The following is a 16143-nucleotide window of genomic DNA, read 5'->3' as shown; positions in this document are numbered from 1 at the left end:
GCAATGTAATATAGCTGGGTAACACCTGTGTAGCATTGCATTGTAGTAACATACTAGTGTAAGCTAGTAGTGTAAGATAGCAGTGTAAGAAACGAGCGCAACTTTGTAGTATAGTATAGCAGTGTAACATACTAGAGTAACTTAGTAGTGTGGCATAGCAGTGTAACATACTAGAGTAACTTAGTAGTGTGGCATAGCAGTGTAACATTCTAGTGTAACTTAGTAGTGCAGTGTCGCATATCAGTTCAAACTTAGTGTTGTAGCATAACAGTGCAACATTCCAGTGTAACTTAGTAGTGTAGCATAGCAGTGTAACATTCCAGTGTAACTTAGTAGTGTAGCATAGCAGTGTAACGTTCCAGTGTAACTTAGTAGTGTAGCATAGCAGTGTAACATTCCAGTGTAACTTAGTAGTGTAGCATAGCAGTGTAACATTCCAGTGTAACATAGTAGTGTATCATAACAATGCAACATTCCAGTGTAACTTAGTAGTGTCGCACAGCAGTGTAACATTCCAGTGTAACTTAGTAGTGTATCATAACAGTGCAACATTCCAGTGTAACTTAGTAGTGTCACACAGCAGTGTAACATTCCAGTGTAACTTAGTAGTGTCACACAGCAGTGTAACATTTCAGTGTAACTTAGTAGTGTAGCATAGCAGTGTAACATTCCAGTGTAACTTAGTAGTGTAGCATAGCAGTGTAACATTCCAGTGTAACTTAGTAGTGTAGCATAGCAGTGTAACGTTCCAGTGTAACTTAGTAGTGTAGCATAGCAGTGTAACATTCCAGTGTAACTTAGTAGTGTAGCATAGCAGTGTAACATTCCAGTGTAACATAGTAGTGTATCATAACAATGCAACATTCCAGTGTAACTTAGTAGTGTCGCACAGCAGTGTAACATTCCAGTGTAACTTAGTAGTGTATCATAACAGTGCAACATTCCAGTGTAACTTAGTAGTGTCACACAGCAGTGTAACATTCCAGTGTAACTTAGTAGTGTCACACAGCAGTGTAACATTTCAGTGTAACTTAGTAGTGTAGCATAGCAGTGTAACATTCCAGTGTAACTTAGTAGTGTAGCATAGCAGTGTAACATTCCAGTGTAACTTAGTAGTGTAGCATAGCAGTGTAACATTCCAGTGTAACTTAGTAGTGTAGCGTAGCAGTGTAACATTCCAGTGTAACTTAGTACTGTATCATAACAGTGCAATGTTCCAGTGTAACTTAGTAGTGTCACACAGCAGTGTAACATTCCAGTGTCACTTAGTAGTGTAGCATAGCAGTGTAACATTCCAGTGTAACTTAGTAGTGTATCATAACAGTGCAATGTTCCAGTGTAACTTAGTAGTGTCACATAGCAGTGTAACATTCCAGTGTAACTTAGTAGTGTATCATAACAGTGCAACATTCCAGTGTAACCTAGTAGTGTCACACAGCAGTGTAACATTCCAGTGTAACTTAGTAGTGTAGCATAGCAGTGTAACATTCCAGTGTAACTTAGTAGTGTAGGATAACAGTGCAACATTCCAGTGTAACTTAGTAGTGTCACACAGCAGTGTAACATTCCAGTGTAACTTAGTAGTGTCACACAGCAGTGTAACATTTCAGTGTAACTTAGTAGTGTAGGATAACAGTGCAACATTCCAGTGTAACTTAGTAGTGTAGCATAGCAGTGTAACATTCCAGTGTAACTTAGTATAGGATAACAGTGCAACATTCCAGTGTAACTTAGTAGTGTAGCATAGCAGTGTAACAGTCCAGTGTAACTTAGTAGTGTAGCATAGCAGTGTAACATTCCAGTGTAACTTAGTAGTGTAGCATAGCAGTGTAACATTCCAGTGTAACTTAGTAGTGTAGCATAGCAGTGTAACATTCCAGTGTAACTTAGTAGTGTAGCGTAGCAGTGTAACATTCCAGTGTAACTTAGTACTGTATCATAACAGTGCAATCTTCCAGTGTAACTTAGTAGTGTCACACAGCAGTGTAACATTCCAGTGTCACTTAGTAGTGTAGCATAGCAGTGTAACATTCCAGTGTAACTTAGTAGTGTATCATAACAGTGCAACATTCCAGTGTAACTTAGTAGTGTAGGATAACAGTGCAACATTCCAGTGTAACTTAGTAGTGTAGCATAGCAGTGTAACATTCCAGTCTAACTTAGTAGTGTAGCATAGCAGTGTAACATTCCAGTGTAACTTAGTAGTGTAGCATAGCAGTGTAACATTCCAGTGTAACTTAGTAGTGTAGCATAGCAGTGTAACATTCCAGTGTAACTTAGTAGTGTAGGATAACAGTGCAACATTCCAGTGTAACTTAGTAGTGTCACACAGCAGTGTAACATTCCAGTGTAACTTAGTAGTGTCACACAGCAGTGTAACATTTCAGTGTAACTTAGTAGTGTAGGATAACAGTGCAACATTCCAGTGTAACTTAGTAGTGTAGCATAGCAGTGTAACATTCCAGTGTAACTTAGTATAGGACAGGGGTCGGCAACCCGCGGCTCCGGAGCCGCATGCGGCTCCTTGACCACTCTGATGCGGCTCAGCTATATGCATGCCGACCTCCTCGATTTTCCCAGGAGACTTATGAATGTCAGTGTCTCTCATACACTGCTCCCAGGGAAAAATACTCCTATTAGCACTGTAATTACTATATAAAGGGCGTGCCCTAATTGCACTACAGTGATTGTTCTCTATAGCATTTACTTACAGCATGCCAGGCCAGCCACATGTTGTATGTTGTTATTACTTGCTCACACAGGAGACAGCAAAGCATAGTTACTCATCAGCCACACAGCTTACACTGACGGTAGCCGTATCAAACAACTTCAACATTGTTACGTTACAAATATGCGCCACACTGTGAACCCACACCAAAAAAGAATGAAAAACACATTTCTGGAGAACATCCCACTGTAACACAACATAAACACAACACAACCATTACCCAGAATCCCATGCAGTCCTAACTCTTCCGGTCTACATTATACACCCCGCTACCACCAAATCCCCCCACACATCAACCCCCCCCCCCCTCTTCGTGGTTGGTTGAGCGGAAGAGTTAGGGCTGCATGGGATTCTGGGTATTGGTACCGTCAGTGTAAGATGTGTGGCTGCTGAGTTACTAGCCTTGCTGTCTCTTACGTGAACAAGCTAAAGCTGCAATCCACTTGTGGCCGAGCAGGTACACTGATTGGGCAGGCTGTGGAGGGCGCCAGATGCAGTGTCATCACGCTCTGATATTCGGGAGTCTCCCGGGAAAAATGAGAGGGTTGGCAAGTGTGACGCAAGCGACATTCATCCAAAACTCGCGGGCTGCACTAACATCCAATTCCCACATTAAAGTGCGTGCCGGTGCGTGTGTCTGAGACCCCTGGTTAACATAGCACAAAGCATGTAAGCTTTGTATGCGGTGTTTTTCATTTTAAATTTTAAAAACATTTTTGTGGCTCCCATTACTTTCTTTAATGTGTGAAACTTGCCAAAATGGCTCTTTGAGTGGTAAAGGTTGCCGACCCCTGGTATAGGATAACAGTGCAACATTCCAGTGTAACTTAGTAGTGTAGCATAGCAGTGTAACAGTCCAGTGTAACTTAGTAGTGTAGCATAGCAGTGTAACATTCCAGTGTAACTTAGTAGTGTAGCATAGCAGTGTAACATTCCAGTGTAACTTAGTAGTGTAGCATAGCAGTGTAACATTCCAGTGTAACTTAGTAGTGTAGCGTAGCAGTGTAACATTCCAGTGTAACTTAGTACCAGAGGTGTGGACTCGAGTCACATGACTTGGACTCGAGTCATGAATTTGATGACTTTGGACTCGACTTGACAAATTGTAAAGAGACTTGCAACTCGACTTAGACTTTAACATGACTTGTGACTTCACTTGGACTTGAGCCTTTTGACTTGACATGACTTGCTACTTTCCCCAAAACCCAAAGATTAAAAAGTTATTTGGGAGCGCGCCGCTCCGTATTTTTCCTTTTCTTCGTCTGTGTCTATCAGCGTGTTGTTCCTGTCAGCTGGTGTGCTCTCAGTACAACAGCCAATCAAATTAGATCTACGCTCTTTTCATCACACAGCTCTCATCCAATCAAATTGCAGGACAACCAATGAAGAAGAATTGTCAAACAATGCGGCAGTGAGAAACACTTATGCCAAAGTTAATTTCGTTCGGGTATTAAAACTACGACTCGGTCAACAAAAAACGAATAGCCCTATGCAAATCATGCAGTTCGAAAATTATAGACGGAGCCGTAACAACTTCCAACTTCGTTCGACATTTGAAGATGCACAAAGAAGGGTAAGTTTTGAATGTAAGCTAACGTTTATTGGCTAAGTAACATGACTTTTATTTGCTGTGTAATTAAATCAGTGAGGCTGTAAACTCACTGCTAACGTCATAATCATTAGACATCTTATAAGGGTACGCAGCATGGAGCGCTACTGCCTACAGGCGCAGACGAGACGCGGGGCCGCCATCTTGGAGTGGTGATCCGCTCCACTAGTGCAATTCATTTGGCAGGAGCAATGAACTGTCAGCGCATTTAATTCATCTTACCTCATTGAATACCACTGATTTTCACGCGCTTTGTTGTCATACGTGTAGCTATGATAAAGGACACATGTTTTGGCGTGTTTTATCATTCATAGTTTGCTTAACAGTAATATAATATTCTTATTTGCTATAAGTGACCAGATGTCCGAGATCAAAACTGGGAATATAATCCCCAGAGAAAGGGGAAAAAACGGACAGCTATTTTTAAATTGAAGAAACAATATGATTAGGTTATATATACATGTGTATATCCTACATAAACAATGTATGAATACATTAGATATCTATATATCTTATAGACTGTATCTCTGTTGCTGCAGCAGCATAGAGTTTATTCTGTCTTGACACTTTGTATTGATATTTTGTATTACATTCTTCCCTTAAATGATCATGTTTACAGTCATTGTTATATATGTTTTTTTTTTTTTATGTATGTCGCTTTGGATAAAAGCGTCTGCCAAATACTTAAACATATATAAACACCTGAAAGTCTTTATATCAGCTAAAACCACCAATCTGTTTCACTGGATTCAGAATAAAACCAAATGCTGTCTTACCCAACAATGTTAGTATTTGAATATTGTTACTTGAAGACTTATTCCTGGTTACAATTATACTGTTAAGAAAGTATTGTCTTATATTTTGCCTAAAATGAGAATGCATCATAATCAGTGGCGGCTGGTGAATTTTGTTTTAGGTGGGGCTGAAAGTTTGTAAACCAAACCCCTTTAGGGGCGTCATCCTCCCCCAGAAGATTTCTTTGTGATTTTCACATACAAATATTGAAGATCTTTGCTCCTTCTCAACTCTGTGGTAATGTTATTTTCATAAAATACAACCAATAGTACATTAATGTTAAATCTTACTTGTGAAAAGTAATCCCCCGATTCCTATTTTCAACAGTCCGCTCATTTGAGCAGGAAAACGCTGAACACCAGCCCGGCATCTTTGTTTTCTACCTGTCAACTGTCAGTTTAGGCTGCTCGCCGGCTCCTCATCACCACTTCAAGATGCAATTTGCTCGCGTCACAGCAACCAATGCTGCGTCTACTTATAAGATGTCTGTGGTTATAACGTCATTGCAAACACGGCAATCTGTTGCGTCCACTGCAGTTCGCTACCTTATTCATACTTTTTGTCAAGTGATTTTTTTTAAGCAGGGTTGCATGAGGTACCTACATTTAACGTTACGTTAGTCAATGTATCACACACAATAACGTAACGTTAGACGGCGGTCAGCAGCACCGCGTATTTTAGCCACCTACAAAAAGACAAACATAGTCAAATAAAGGTCAGTTAAAATGTATACTATATTAAGAATATGTGTACATATTGCATAGGGCCCTGACATCTAAAAAGTAAAACTCTGTTCATTGTTATGTTCATGCATTTGTTATGTTTTTCATGTGTACGCACACATCAACACACATACAGTATGAGATGAGATCAATGAGATAAGGTAAGAACAGAATAGAAACTGCTGTGGAACTAGTTACAATGCAATATGCCATGGACATACAATGTTAACACTTTTGTACAAATAAGTACAGTTGCACTTGTTTTTGCAAATGTGTTTATTCTGTAAAGGAATGAGTTAAATGTTTAAATTTGTTTACACTATTAAAATGACTGGTTGATAGTGCTATTATGAATTGCAATGTCAGTACTATTTTTTTTCCTGCTATTTCAAATGCACTTGTTTTAATAAATAAATACAACGTTTTAAAAGCATACACAATCTGTGTAAAAATATTAGTCTGTGGTTAAAAGGACTTGAAAGGACTCTAAACTCAAAATGCATGACTTGTGACTTGACTTGAGACTTTCCAGTCTTGACTTTGGACTTGACTCGGGACTTGCCTGTCTTGACTCGGGACTTGACTCGAGACTTGAGGGCAAAGACTTGAGACTTACTTGTGACTTGCAAAGCAATGACTTGGTCCCACCTCTGCTTAGTACTGTATCATAACAGTGCAATGTTCCAGTGTAACTTAGTAGTGTCACACAGCAGTGTAACATTCCAGTGTCACTTAGTAGTGTAGCATAGCAGTGTAACATTCCAGTGTAACTTAGTAGTGTATCATAACAGTGCAACGTTCCAGTGTAACTTAGTAGTGTCACATAGCAGTGTAACATTCCAGTGTAACTTAGTAGTGTATCATAACAGTGCAACATTCCAGTGTAACTTAGTAGTGTAGGATAACAGTGCAACATTCCAGTGTAACTTAGTAGTGTAGCATAGCAGTGTAACATTCCAGTCTAACTTAGTAGTGTAGCATAGCAGTGTAACATTCCAGTGTAACTTAGTAGTGTAGCATAGCAGTGCGACATTCCAGTGTTACTTAGTAGTGTAGCATAGCAGTGTAACATTCCAGTGTAACTTAGTAGTGTAGCATAGCAGTGCGACATTCCAGTGTAACTTAGTAGTGTAGCATAGCAGTGTAACATTCCAGTGTAACTTAGTAGTGTAGCATAGCAGTGTAACATGCCAGTGTAACTTAGTAGTGTAGCATAGCAGTGTAATATTCCAGTGTAACTTAGTAGTGTATCATAACAGTGCAACATTCCAGTGTAACTTAGTAGTGTAGCATAGCAGTGCAACATTCCAGTGTAACTTAGTAGTGTAGCATAGCAGTGCAACATTCCAGTGTAACTTAGTAGTGTCGCACAGCAGTGTAACATTCCAGTGTAACTTAGTAGTGTATCATAACAGTGCAACATTCCAGTGTATCTTAGTAGTGTCACACAACAGTGTAAGATTCCAGTGTAACTTAGTAGTGTAGGATAACAGTGCAACATTCCAGTGTAACTTAGTAGTGTAGCATAACAGTGTAACATTCCAGTGTAACTTAGTAGTGTAGCATAGCAGTGTAACATTCCAGTGTAACTTAGTAGTGTATCATAACAGTGCAACATTCCAGTGTAACTTAGTAGTGTTGCACAGCAGTGTAACATTCCAGTGTAACTTAGTAGTATATCATAACAGTGCAATATTCCAGTGTAACTTAGTAGTGTCACACAGCAGTGTAACATTCCAGTGTAACTTAGTAGTGTAGGGTAACAGTGTAACATTCCAGTGTAACTTAGTAGTGTCACACAGCAGTGTAACATTCCAGTGTAACTTAGTAGTGTAGGATAGCAGTGTAACATTCCAGTGTAACTTAATAGTGTATCATAACAGTGCAACATTCCAGTGTAACTTAGTAGTGTCACACAGCAGTGTAACATTCTAGTGTAACTTAATAGTGTAGGATAGCAGTGTAACGTTCCAGTGTAACTTAGTAGTGTAGCATAGCATTGTAACATTCCAGTGTAACTTAGTAGTGTAGCATAGCAGTGTAACATTCCAGTGTAACTTAGTAGTGTAGCATAGCAGTGTAACATTCCAGTGTAACTTAGTAGTGTAGCATAGCAGTGTAACATTCCAGTGTAACTTAGTAGTGTATCATAACAGTGCAACATTCCAGTGTAACTTAGTAGTGTAGCATAGCAGTGCAACATTCCAGTGTAACTTAGTAGTGTAGCATAGCAGTGCAACATTCCAGTGTAACTTAGTAGTGTCGCACAGCAGTGTAACATTCCAGTGTAACTTAGTAGTGTATCATAACAGTGCAACATTCCAGTGTAACTTAGTAGTGTCACACAGCAGTGTAACATTCCAGTGTAACTTAGTAGTGTAGGATAACAGTGCAACATTCCAGTGTAACTTAGTAGTGTAGCATAGCAGTGTAACATTCCAGTGTAACTTAGTAGTGTAGCATAGCAGTGTAGCATAGCAGTGTAGCATAGCAGTGTAACATTCCAGTGTAACTTAGTAGTGTATCATAACAGTGCAACATTCCAGTGTAATTTAGTAGTGTCACACAGCAGTGTAACATTCCAGTGTAACTTAGTAGTGTATGGTAACAGTGTAACATTCCAGTGTAACTTAGTAGTGTCACACAGCAGTGTAACATTCCAGTGTAACTTAGTAGTGTAGGATAGCAGTGTAACATTCCAGTGTAACTTAGTAGTGTCACACAGCAGTGTAACATTCCAGTGTAACTTAGTAGTGTAGGATAGCAGTGTAACATTCCAGTGTAACTTAGTAGTGTAGGATAACAGTGCAACATTCCAGTGTAACTTAGTAGTGTAGCATAGCAGTGTAGCATAGCAGTGTAACATTCCAGTGTAACTTAGTAGTGTAGCATAGCAGTGTAACATTCCAGTGTAACTTAGTAGTGTAGCATAGCAGTGCAACATTCCACTGTAACTTAGTAGTGTAGCATAGCAGTGTAACATTCCAGTGTAACTTAGTAGTGTAGCATAGCAGTGTGACATACTAGTGCAACTTACTAGTGTAGTGAAACAGCACAATGTAGCTTAGCATGTTAGCATGTCAATCCTCAGGCCAGTGATGTGTGTGCGTCCAGGCCACGCTGCAGGTCGGAGGTCACGGCGAGAGGCTGCAGCAGTGCAAGGAGGTGACGCTGACCACCAACAAAGTCATCCCCGTACAGGTGGACGGTGAGCCGTGCAAGCTGGCGCCCTCCGTCATCCACATCAGCCTAAAGAACCGGGCGAACATGGTCCAGAAGTCCAAGAGGAGGTTCTCCATGGCGCACCTCAACAAGTAGGCGGAGTCATTAGCGTTTACCCTCACGCTATCATGGTAGTCAATGTGTGTGTGTGTGTGTGTGTGTAGTCAGCAGCCGGTCCCTGAGAAGCTAGAGGTTCAAGTAAACAAGATCAACATGGCCGCCTACCAAACTCTCCATTACGACAAAGACCTGCTGAAGGAGTCATGTGAGTCCACTAATCCATCCAGCACGATGACAAAGATCTTCTAAAACAAGGAGGTGACACTCTGTTGGTGCAGCGGTGCCTCTGGGCGTGGTGAGTGTGCCCGGGGACAGCGACCTGGAGACGTGTCGCCTCCTCATCCAGCGTCTTCACAACGACTCAGACCAGGTCTGACTCGGACACGTGTGGCCTTGCACGCCAGTGTGAAGTGTCAAGTGTGTGTCGTGTCTCCTCAGGAAGGCGCAGCCGCGGCGAGCGACAAGCTGTCAATCAACTGGTGCTTCCTGGACTGTGCGTTAACTTTCAGCTGCGCCTTCGTCTCCCCCACCGGTGACTGACAGCCATGTTTGTTTTTCAGGTACCACCGCTGACCGCTTCTACCGCATCGACAGAGCTCAGGTACGACATGGCGGGCGGTTGGGGTGGCCCCGCCCCCTGTCCGAACGCTAACAGGAAGTGTCTTCCAGGAGCACCTCAACTTGGTGAGCGACGTTTGCCAGGACGAGCTCTTCATCCTGGACCCGGAGATCGTCATCAAGGAGACATTGGCCCCGCCCATCATGCCTGACCTGGTGCACCCCGACGAGCGCCAGGACCAGCTCCTCTGCAGGTGTTCTCTTTCTTCATTAGCCACGCCCCTAAATAGTTTTTCGCGCCTTAACAAGCGTCCGTCTTCTCTCTCGCCAGCTCTTCGGCCGACGCCGCCTCGCTTCACACTGATGATGAAGGTACACATGTCTAAGCCTGCTTCCTGTAAAAAAGGAAGTGTTTCCTCCTCTTCCTGTTGACGCCAATCAAAACACATGATGGCGTCTGATAATAAGAAATACACTATAGGGGTGTTTATCGATCTTAAAAAAGCATTTGACACTATAGATCATTCTATATTATTGTCCAAGTTGTATTAATTTGGTGTGAGAGGAGTAGTTTTAGACTGGCTAAGAAGTTATTTAGATAATAGACAAGAGTATGTGGATTTTGTGGGTAATACATCTGAACAAATGAGGATTGAATGTGGAATTCCACATGGTTTGGTTTTGGGACCAAAATAGTTTATTTTTTATATTAATGATATATGTGAGGTATCGAAGTTATTGAAATTTGTATTATTTGCGGACGACACCAACTTTTATAGTTCGGGACATGACTTTTAAAGTGTTATCAAACATTATTGAACAGGAAATGATTAAACTTAAAGGCCTACTGAAACCCACTACTACCGACCACGCAGTCTGATAGTTTATATATCAATGATGAAATCTTAACATTGCAACACATGCCAATACGGCCGGGTTAACTTATAAAGTGCAATTTTAAATTTCCCCCTAAACTTCCGGTTGAAAACGTCTATGTATGATAACGTATGCGCGTGACGTCAATCGTTGAACCGGAAGTATTGGTACACCATTGAATCCAATACAAAAAGCTCTGTTTTCATCTCAAAATTCCACAGTATTCTGGACATCTGTGTTGGTGAATCTTTTGCAATTTGTTTAATGAACAATGAAGACCGCAAAGAAGAAAGTTGTAGGTGGGATCGGTGTATTAGCGGCGGGCTGTAGCAACACAACCAGGAGGACTTTGAGATGGATAGCAGACGCGCTAGCCGCCGACCTCACCTTTACTTCCTCCGTCTCCGGCGCCGCCGACCGCATCTATGATCGTCGCTCCGTCGATCGCTGGAACGCAGGTGAGCACAGGTGTTGATGAGCAGATGAGGGCTGGTGTAGGTGGATAGCTAATGTCTTTAGCATAGCTCTGTAGAGGCCGTTGCTAAGTTAGCTTCTATGGCGTCGTTAGCAACAGCATTGTTAAGCTTCGCCAGGCTGGAAAGCATTAACCGTTTATTTACATGTCCATGGTTTAATAGTATTGTTGATTTTCTGTCTATCCTTCCAGTCAGGGGTTTATTTCTTTTGTTTCTATCTGCATTTAAGCCCGATGTGCTATCACATTAGCTCCGTAGCTAAAGAGCTTCGCCGATGTATTGTCGTGGAGATAAAAGTCCTGTGAATGTCCATTTTGCGTTCTCGACTCTCATTTTCAAGAGGATATAGTATCCGAGGTGGTTTAAAATACAAATCCGTGATCTACAATAGAAAAAGGAGAAAGTGTGGAATCCAATGAACCCTTGTACCTAAGTTGCGGTCAGAGCGAAAAAAGATACGTCCTGCACTACACTCTAGTCCTTCACTCTCACGTTCCTCATCTACAAATCTTTCATCCTGGCTCAAATTAATGGGGTAATCGTCGCTTTCTCGGTCCGAATCGCTCTGGCTGCATTGTAAACCATGGGGAAATGTGAGGAGCCTTTCAACCTGTGACGTCACGCTACTTCCGGTACAGGCAAGGCTTTTTTTATCAGCGACCAAAAGTTGCGAACTTTATCGTCGATGTTCTCTACTAAATCCTTTCAGCAAAAATATGGCACGTAGAATGGATCTGCTATCCCCGTTTAAATTTTAAAAAATCATTTCAGTAGGCCTTTAAGAGATGGTTTGATGTCAATAAATTATCGTTAAATGTGAAAAAAAAAAAGTTTATGATTTTTTGTTAAAGGAAAAGGGAGGAAACGATCAAACTGTCAATAGATGGAATTGATATTGAAAGGGTTTCTGAACTTAGATTTTTAGAAGTGATACTGGATGACGGTCTGACATGGAAATCTCATGTTGCACATGTACGGAAAAAGATGTCTAAGAGTATTTTTATATTAAACAAGGTAAAATATGTGTTAGATTACAGGGCAATGCGTATATTGTATTGTGCACTTATATTGCCATATATCAGCTACTGTGTGGAAGTGTGGGGGAACACATATAAGAGTAACATAAAGGCATTGTATCAACTACAGAAAAGAGCTATAAGGATTATTCATAAAGTAGATTACTTAGAACACACTAACGTATTATTTATTAATTCTGGTTTATTGAAACTACAGGAGCTTGTAAAGTTACAGACATTATGTGTTATGTTTAAGGCTAAAAGTAAAACATGACCAGCAAATTTACAAAAAATGTTTGTCATCACTTCTGAGAATACAGAGTGTAGAACAGGGGTCTCAAACTCAATTTACTTGGGGGCCACTGGATGCAGAAACTGGGTGAGACTGGGCCGCAAGAAAAGATTTCTTAAAAAAAATCTAACATGCACTTTTTAATGAATTCACCTTCTTTGAATGGCTTTCCCGCCCTAGCAACCATCTCACTCACCATGTAGCTAGCTTTGACTGCTGCATCGCTCTTTTCGCTTGCTTTCTTGACGAAATCTTGTTGCCTCAGTAGACTGGTTTTAAAATTTGCAACCCGGTTCACTCTCTCATCTCCCTGGTATTTTGCATACTCCTCAGCATGTCTAGTTGTATAATGACGTTTCAAATTGTATTGCTTGTGCACCGCAACTTTCTCTGTATCAACTACAGAAAAGAGCTATAAGGATTATTCATAAAGTAGATTACTTAGAACACACTAACGTATTATTTATTAATTCTGGTTTATTGAAACTACAGGAGCTAGTAAAGTTACAGACATTATGTGTTATGTTTAAGGCTAAAAGTAACACATGACCAGCAAATTTACAAATAATGTTTGTCATCACTTCTGAGAATACAGAGTGTAGAAGAAAAAGTCATTTCAAACATCAGTATTCAAGAACAACTTTAAAACAAATGGGTATATCAGTGGTGGGGGTTAAACTATGGAACTCTTTACAATGGGGTAAAAGACTGTAAAAATATATTCCAATTGAAAAAATAATATAAAGATAGAACAATAAGATCATATGGACAGCCATAAGTGTTTACATTTTGCTTTATATTGATTATTTTACTTTTTTTTTTTTGTCTGGTTTTGTATTTGTTTTGTATCATCCCGTGAAGTGTATATTACTTTTTTTGTTCGGTTTGTGCTTCATGAAGTTTTGCACTTGTTGTGTTTTTTTGTGTGTTTTTCATTTGTTTTCATTATATTTGGATATATTTGTTTGGTTTGTATGCTATATACATTAAATAAGACTACGTATTATGTTGAAGGTGGCAGGAAAATATAATATTTTTCTTCATCCTGCTCCTTATCAGGCATTGGTGTGTAAATGTGTGTTTAGTTGCTGAGGTTTAATTGTCTATCTATCAAAGATGCACATCAAAGAAGGAGATAAATAAAAAAATTAAATGAAATGATCTCATTGTCTCTGGTTTCTAGAAGACGACACGATGGCGTGCGTCCACACTCAAGACGCGAGCGACACAGGCCGACCTCCACTTCCTGATTAAAGACCACATGACCCTAAGACGCTTTCGCCAGTGGACGACGTTTCCGATCTCGTATAATCTTTGATGTCCATTCAGCAGGAAGTGATGTCACGCATGTCAACTCAAGCTAATGTCATGGAACATGATTTTAAATCGTAATAATAAACATTGTTATTAAACATTATATTTCACATTTAATTATGAAACAGTAAACTAAGTAAGGAGAACTTCCTTTGTGTACATTATTTATCCTTTGAATGATTTAATTAAGTTTAACTTTAATTAAAAATGGATGCCAATGATTCAGTCATTCATCACGTCATTAATTAACACAATTTACTTGCCACTCATGAACTTACACATGTTTTGTTCACAATCATTTTACTCTTTCACACACAATTAGCCACAGTGACTTACCACAGTTCACTTGTTCACATGTAATAGGCACACTAACTCCTTCACACACTTACACGTAATTTACTTGTTCACGCACTAAACTCACAAAATTTATTAGGCAAGCCATAGCACTTCAACGGGTATTTCTCTTTTTGACAAACCTGAAAACCAAATGAATTTGTTCACACATTATAACGTATTATTAAGTAATTCACGCAACATTCTACACAAATCCACTTCAATACACAATGAACTAGTTCACACATTAACCAACACTGCAGCACATGATTCACTCATTCACAACCATTAAGACCTATCTTTGATTACATATTCACACAGAACACATTCACTTGTTCACACATTAAGGACTTTTTAGATTAATACATTTTGGATTTTTTTTACTTAATTTACCTGTTCACACATAACACATTCACTTGTTCACACATTAAGGACTTTTTAGATTAATACACTTAGGATTTTTTTTAACTTAATTTACCTGTTCAAACATTAAAACCTAATTAACCTAATTTACTTGCTCACACATGAAGACGAAATTAAGTTAATTCACTTGATCACATGTTAAGACCTTTTTAACTTAATTCACTTGTTCACTAATTATGATTTTTTTTTTCAACATAATTCACTTGTTCACACATTAAGACCTTTTTAACTTAATTCACGTGTTCACAAATTATTATATACATTTTTTTCAACCTAATTCACTTGTTCACACATTAAGACCTTTTTAACTTAATTCACTTGTTCACAAATTATGATTTGTTTTTTCCAACCTAATTCATTTGTTCACACATTGAGGCATTTTTAACTTAATTAACTCGTTCACAAATTATGATTAATTTTTTTTTTCAACCTAATTCACTTGTTCACACATTAAGGCCTTTTTAACTGAATTCACTTCTTCACAAACAAATGCCTTTTTACTCAATTAATTTGTTCACAAATTATGACTTTTTAACCTAATTCACTTGTTCACACATTAGGACTACATTAATTGAATTCACTCGTTCACATGTTAGAACCTAATTAATTCAATTAACATGCCCTATTAACATGCAGTTTACTTGTTCACACAAGAATCAGCACATTATTTACTACTTCACACATTGAGACTGAATTCACTTACACCAGGGGTCACCAACGCGGTGCCCGCGGGCACCAGGTCGCCCGTAAAGACCAGATGAGTCGCCCGCGGGCCTGTTCTAAAAAAAAAATTTAAAATTTAAAAACACAAGATACACTTTCAATCAGTGCATCAACCCAAACAACCTCCCCCATGCACAATCACACAAAAGGGGTTATTTCTTTCTGCTACCAATATTCTGGTTCCCACAACAAATACAACACATCTGCAAGGGACACAGTCCCTGAAGCACACATGATTGTATAGGCTGCTGGTCCACTAACATTTTCATTAATTACTATTTTTTTATGTAATTATTTTTATATTGTTTTACTTTCTTTTTTATCCAAGAAAATGTTTTTTATTTATTTATCTTATTTTATTTTATTTTAAAAAAAACGGCCTTATCAAACAATGAGGAAAAATCTTATCTTTGTGAATCAGCCTTTTCTGACATGAACTTCATCAAGAACAAACACAGAACACGCCTCACTGATGCACATCTGCAAGACTCCCTCAGAGTTGCAGTGTCAAGTTACACACCAGAGTACAACACACTAGTTAACAGCATGCAATGCCAGGCTTCCCACTAACTGACAAAGAAACAGATAACAGATTTGGTGTCCAGTTCAAAGTGTGACATGATTTAAAAATTTGAGAGTTTACTTTTGTATTTTACATGAGTTATTATTTGTACAAACATGGTGCAAAGTAATTCATGATTTGTTAAAAAATGTTAGTGGCTAGCTAGTTAAAATGGGATATTGTGATTTCACAAGACTGTCTTAATTTGAAAAATGTGCACTTAGAGAAAATATAAAAATAAAGTGTTGCATATTGATATTTATCTGTTTCTATATATATTTATTGTGAGAAATCATTAAGATGATCAGTGTTTCCACAAAGATAAATATCATTAATTATTAATAATAACAGAGTTAAAGGTAAATTGAGCAAATTGGCTACTTCTGGCAATTTATTTAAGTGTGTATCTAACTGGTAGCCCTTCGCATTAATCA

The 16143-nt window shown here is 39.1% G+C and overlaps 1 protein-coding gene across 1 annotated transcript in view; it reads left to right on the top strand.

Moving 5' to 3' along the window:
- The window catches only part of LOC133646845 (diacylglycerol kinase zeta-like), a 32666-nt gene extending 18129 nt beyond the window's left edge, over positions 1–14537 (top strand). Inside the window, exons 20-27 of the mRNA XM_062042669.1 lie at positions 8969–9168; positions 9241–9341; positions 9415–9506; positions 9575–9629; positions 9697–9737; positions 9806–9948; positions 10026–10066; positions 13538–14537. Coding sequence (XP_061898653.1) covers positions 8969–9168; positions 9241–9341; positions 9415–9506; positions 9575–9629; positions 9697–9737; positions 9806–9948; positions 10026–10066; positions 13538–13608 — 744 coding nt within the window. The 3' untranslated portion in view covers positions 13609–14537. The remainder of the gene's footprint in view (positions 1–8968; positions 9169–9240; positions 9342–9414; positions 9507–9574; positions 9630–9696; positions 9738–9805; positions 9949–10025; positions 10067–13537) is intronic.
- The last annotated feature ends 1606 nt before the right edge of the window (positions 14538–16143 follow it).

This window comes from Entelurus aequoreus, linkage group LG03, assembly GCF_033978785.1.
Source record: "Entelurus aequoreus isolate RoL-2023_Sb linkage group LG03, RoL_Eaeq_v1.1, whole genome shotgun sequence".
NCBI classification, from domain to species: domain Eukaryota; kingdom Metazoa; phylum Chordata; class Actinopteri; order Syngnathiformes; family Syngnathidae; genus Entelurus; species Entelurus aequoreus.
This window is presented reverse-complemented; position numbering and strand designations above follow the sequence as displayed.